The sequence below is a fragment of the Trachymyrmex septentrionalis genome, unplaced genomic scaffold, assembly GCF_001594115.1.
Source record: "Trachymyrmex septentrionalis isolate Tsep2-gDNA-1 unplaced genomic scaffold, Tsep1.0 scaffold109, whole genome shotgun sequence".
Taxonomy (NCBI): domain Eukaryota; kingdom Metazoa; phylum Arthropoda; class Insecta; order Hymenoptera; family Formicidae; genus Trachymyrmex; species Trachymyrmex septentrionalis.
The window spans coordinates 666485-672155 of NW_017304217.1; the positions used below are offsets into that span (position 1 = coordinate 666485).

The 5671-nt window shown below is 33.2% G+C and overlaps 1 protein-coding gene and 1 pseudogene across 1 annotated transcript; one reads left to right on the forward strand and one right to left on the reverse strand.

Moving 5' to 3' along the window:
* Window positions 1-952: 952 nt before the first annotated feature.
* On the reverse strand, window positions 953-1894 carry LOC108748668. The gene is made up of 2 exons (XM_018486941.1): window positions 1700-1894; window positions 953-1116 (listed from the first exon to the last, which is right to left on the reverse strand). The coding sequence occupies exons 1-2, from the start codon at window positions 1875-1877 to the stop codon at window positions 968-970; spliced, it is 327 nt and encodes a 108-aa protein (XP_018342443.1). The 5' UTR covers window positions 1878-1894; the 3' UTR covers window positions 953-967.
* Window positions 1858-5000, forward strand: LOC108748676 (annotated as a pseudogene).
* Window positions 5001-5671: the final 671 nt, after the last annotated feature.

Here is a 5671-nt window from a genome sequence, read left to right on the forward strand (position 1 = left end):
TCGACGAAACCAAAATTGCGCGATATTGACTGTTACAGTATCAGGACCATAAACACTATTCACATTTTCAGCCGCCTGGCTTGCGTTTTCGCCTTTATCGAAGAAAAACTGTAAAATATGGCGTATTTTCTCTTTGTTGGTGTCCATCTTTGACACGCGCTCAAACAATACTGACTCAAGCAATCACAAAACTGTCTGAGAAGTTTTTTTAGTACGAAATCTTATCTTTCTAACGCCATTTGGCGTAATCCGATCGCACTTATACAACGCGAGATACAGATTACTAAAGCCATCTATTGGAAAAATAATAGATTTCTTTTTACTACACCTAATATTTATGTTAATAATTGCAAATTTTTATTCGATAATGTCAATTATCTCCAGGCCTACGATGCCCCATTAATATGTAATCACGAAAATTTGCCCAAGATCGTCGTTTTTAATAGTATCTCGTCGGTGTGATAAAGTCAATATTCGATGTTAAATTGTCGAAAATTTTAAAACAACAGTCGATAACATCGGTACTCTTTAATTATCACCGAGCTTTCAATGATAATCACAAAAATTTACCTAATATCGGTAATGTAACTTAATAATTGTAATTGTATTGTAACGTCCTGGATTAGAACTTACAATGCTCCGCTTTGTTTTCCGGTCAATATGCGGCACAGACTTTACCAGGGGACGCCCGGAGCGCGGCAACTGATCGAGATGAAATGGTTTTCACTCATAAAAAAAAATGACGAAACCATATAACACTGAGGGTTCGGTGAACGCAGTGAACTCAGTGAACTCAGTGAACTCAGTGGGCGCAGTGAATATATTTAGAATAAAACTCAGTGAACGCAGTGAATATATTTAGAATAAAACTCAGTGAACGCAGTGAAACTTGAAATGTATTCGGTGAATATACGCGATTGAAATTTAGATTACGCGGTAGAATAAAAACGTGCAATCAGCACGGGAGTCAGTTAGCAACTGCCAGGGCGTTGTCGATCGTCTTCTTTGTATGCCTCGGTCCTTTCGTTAGACTCAATATTTTGGATAGATAATCATGGTATGCGGCTCTGTTTACTTCCAGCATCGATCGATAGCTCCTCTTGAGGCGTAATGGTACTTGATGTTTGCGCAGTGTGATACATGGATTTTCTTAATATTAATTATATTTTATATTTAACAATATGAAAAGGGGAATAATGGAATAATAATAAAAGATAGTTAACAGAATTAAAATATAATGAAAGAGACTTAGTAATTTAAAACTAATAAAATATTTGCATGTCGTTGGGCATGTCTGTGTTATTCGCAATTATATACTTATATTAAAATAATACAATAATGATAAAATACAGCAATAATAAAATAGTCATAAAAGTAGTTATAGAGATTAAAAATGCGCGGGTTCAAGCCGGCATTCCTAAAACCATTAACAAGGTAGAATATAGAGGGAAAAATCGGACGACGTTACAGTATCTTAATATTATCATACAATATATAATAATTTATATAATTTAATATATAAATAATATATAGTCTACAGACATAATTTGAACGTAATCTATATTTGTTATATTTATGGTAAGTAACTACAAATTTATGTATCAGGATTTATGTATCTTGTGTAAAAAACTGAAACAAACAAATATGAAAAATATATTTTCCAATATATTGATATCTTGAAATTGAAACTTGACATTACCATCACACGAGGTCTCTAAATTCATCTTTCGGTGAGAGAGCCACCGGCTGTCAGTGAATTTCTCGCGAAGAAGGTCACACGAGTGTCTTTGAGACATATCGGGCGTGAGAGTGCTCTTCTCGTGACAATTTTCACGACCATTTGACGCGTGACGTCCACTCACTACTGCCGTCGACATGCTGCCTCGATTCCTCAGGCCCGTCGTAAATGTGAGCCAGCAAGGCGCAAAACTATTATCCGAGCGCCATGGTAAAGTATCACTACAGTGAACCATAAAACTTTAATCTGTTTTCTAAGAAGTGAGAATCGGTCGGCAATTAATTATCATTAATATATCCTGTGAGAGTAATGTGTAATATTTTATTACCTTGCTAGAGATTCCATGTGCGGATAGCGATTCAGTGGAGCAATAAATCCATCTTTGAAAAGTTATCTTTCAGAATCTTATTTCTCATGTAAATCTGTATCGATATATATTCTTTTTTATGCACGCAACACACACACACACGCGCGCGCGCGCGCGCTCACACACACACACATATATATACAATATATGTGACAAGTTCACATCCTCTTATATTAATATACAAGTCGCTAGTTATGGCTATATTTGCTATATCTCTTGGGATCGTTGGTTCATATGATGAATGCGAAAAGAGAATCTTTAATGACCTTTGACGACACGTACGGCGCGATGGGAGAAATTAAGAGATATTGCTTGTCACCTATCATATATCATTGAACCATGAGTGCCATAATCGGAACATTGTTATGCAACTGCAAATTATTCAGCTCCAATGCTGACATGTTACATTGGCCCATCACATTTTCGAAACCTGATTGCGAAAAAAGAATAATTCCGATGCTTTGTTATACCTACATATTTTTATATGAATCTTTTATATGAAAAAATGAGCTATGAAATAAATTAAAATAAATATATTGAAATCAACAGATAAGAATTGGAGGAATTTTTAAGCGTTAATTGCAAATACAATTATTTTAAAGATTTAACAGAGTATTACTTTCTTAATTAAACTCCTCACCTGGATTAAGTTCTAGGCAAATTGTTTTTTTTTCAAAATGTTAAAATTCTAACTGTATTCTTCTTTTCGCAGCGCGATGCAAAAGTCAGTGTCATGGGAGCAAGCGGTGGTATTGACCAGCCACTATCTTTGCTTTTCAAACAGTTTCCTCTTGTTACGGAATTTATTATCGGGAATTTATACGGGATCTATTATCACTATATGATATTGTGAACATACCTGATATCGCTACCGATCTCTCACATATGAATACTCCTGCAAAAGTTAAAGCCTATAATGGTCCGCAGCAGCTCAAAGATTCTCTTAAAGGTTCTCAGGTATGTGTTATCATTATGATACAAAAGATTATATTAGTCAATATTTGATAGATACAGAATGTTTACAACATAAATATCTAATAGTTACATTTACAAATAGTTATTTTTATCTAACTCAATAGATTGAAATTAATCGATCTCGTTTTAAATTTTCACGATTTATTTATTCATATGCATTACTTTTAGGTTGTTATTATACCTGCGGGCGTTCCACGCAAACCAGGCATGACACGTGATGATCTGTTTAATACGAATGCCTCCATCGTCCGGGATCTTGCCGCTGCGGTGGCTAAAGTTGCGCCAAGGGCTTTCATAGCATCATCTCAAATCCGGTCAACAGCAAAGTACCAATTGCGAGTGAAGTGCTACAAAAGGCGGGCGTTTACGATCCTAACCGCGTATTCGGAGTGACTACTTTGGATATTGTCAGAGCAAACACCTTCATCGCGGAAGCTAAGGTATTCAATATAGCAATATACATACATAAAATAATCTTTAACTTATGTTCCTAACACAAACAAAATTACCTCGGCACTAAATTGGATATATACGTTACGAAAGTCACTATAGCAACCTTAATAAATTAAGACTTCATCTGTCTTGATCAACATATATTAATTACATTTTTTTTTCACCTATTTCTCAAGTACATTTAACTTCAGATTGTTCTATATGCAAGGGATTAAACATGATAATATATATACATATGTATAAACATGATAATATACATATGTATAAATAAGAAAGAAGATTAATAAAATTTAACAATGCGTTTGCGGATAAAGCCATATTCAATCAGGGATCTTAACGCTTAATATTTTTGTGTAAATTTTTACACTTTCCAGTTAAACAAATTGTACCTTGTATCAAGTATAGCTCTCTTTATTTATATCATTTGTGTTGAACATTTTTCGATCTATTTTCAATATTGTTAATAAGATTTATTCTTTGTCTTTAACATAATGATCCTATACTATTATATATATAAATGTAATGAATAATTAAAAACGTCGAATGCAACAGTATTAATTTTCGTTTAATGAGATATTAATTGGAGCGATATAAATACTTATTTTCCATCTTTCATAAAAAAAAAAAGAAAAGAGTTGAGATATCAACAATACTGAAATTGTTGTTTTTTTATGGCCTTGATCCACAAAAAGTCAACGTCCCAGTCATTGGCGGACATAGTAGCATCACTATTATCCCGTTGATCTCGCAGTGCACACCATCGATTTCCTTCCCAGATAATCAGCTGAAAGCGCTTACTGAGAGGATTCAAAAGGCCGGTACCGAGGTCGTTAAAGCTAAAGCAGGAACTGGATCCGCAACTTTGTCCATGGCGTTTGCTGGCGCACGATTTGGCCTTTTATTAATAAGAGCGTTGAATGGGGAAACGGATATCATCGAGTGCTCGTCAAGTCGAATGTCACTGATGCCAAATATTTTTCTACGCCGATACTTCTGGGCGTAAGTAAAGACATCGAAATAAACTGCTTAACACTGCATCAATACATGGTACATTTTGAAAAGAAATGACTTCAAATAAAACATTATCTTCTCTTCATATACATGATTTGTTTTTTAATCAATATAAAAATGTATTTTTTATTATATTGTCTGTTCTTAGAATAATATGACATACAATTCAATTTTTAAGAAATATTCGAAAATTTCTTAAGAAGACTATTCCCAATAAAAATGTATAAAAGTTTTATTTTATTATGTAATTACATCATCATAAAAAAAAGATGAAAATTTTCATTTGGAATTTATTTGAAATTTCAGAAAAATGTAATTGAGAAGAATTTGGGATTAGGTAAACTAAGCAGCTTTGAGCAGAAATTACTGGACGCCGCCATCCCGGAGTTTAAGAAAAATATTCAAAAGGGAGAAAACTTTGTGAATTATAAAAAGTGAGATCTCTGTCGGGCCTAGCTGGATAGAACGTGATTTCAACTAAACGTAAGAAAGTTTCTTCCTCTTTTATCAGATTTTACACTTATATTTAATATGTGATATTACTATACTCTAGTTCTGTTCAGGATTGATGTTGTTCATGATTTCAAGATTGGAAAAGACTTTGGCGTGCGGTATACAGAATTTGATATGGATATAAATTCACATAGAAATATTTAAGCACTAAGATCCGCTTAGACCGAATATAAGGTTTCTTATTTAATTAATTTTATATTTGTTCTCTGTCATAAATTAAATTTAAGTTCAAATTTTCTTCGAATGAAAGTTCAACTGTATATTATGACTTTGATAATCAGATGTCATAAATTTACTTTAAAGTCAATTTTTAAACAATAGACTATACAAGAAGATAAACTTAAATACGACGAAATTATAATCGATTCAATTTTCATCTTTTTCAAATTGTAAGAATTAGAAAAAGAAGATATTAAAGTTAAATCTGCATTGATAGAAATGAACATTAATCGATAGATTTATATGCGCATGACGGGAAGCCAGAGTTATCGTATGTAAACACCGAACCACAATAATATACAAGTAGACAACTTTGAAATGGACAGTAATGAACTCTCAAGCGGATACAATAATTCTCCCGTATCCGCAATTCGTACGAAAGTGTAGCACAAAAA

Coding starts and splice junctions, on each gene's coding strand:
- LOC108748668 (XM_018486941.1), bottom strand. CDS start 1,877: ATGTCGACGGCAGTAGTGAGTGGACGTCACGCGTCAAATGGTCGTGAA. Junction 1,117..1,699: donor TTTAGAGACCTCGTGTGATG/GTAATGTCAAGT, acceptor GCAAACATCAAG/TACCATTACGCCTCAAGAGG.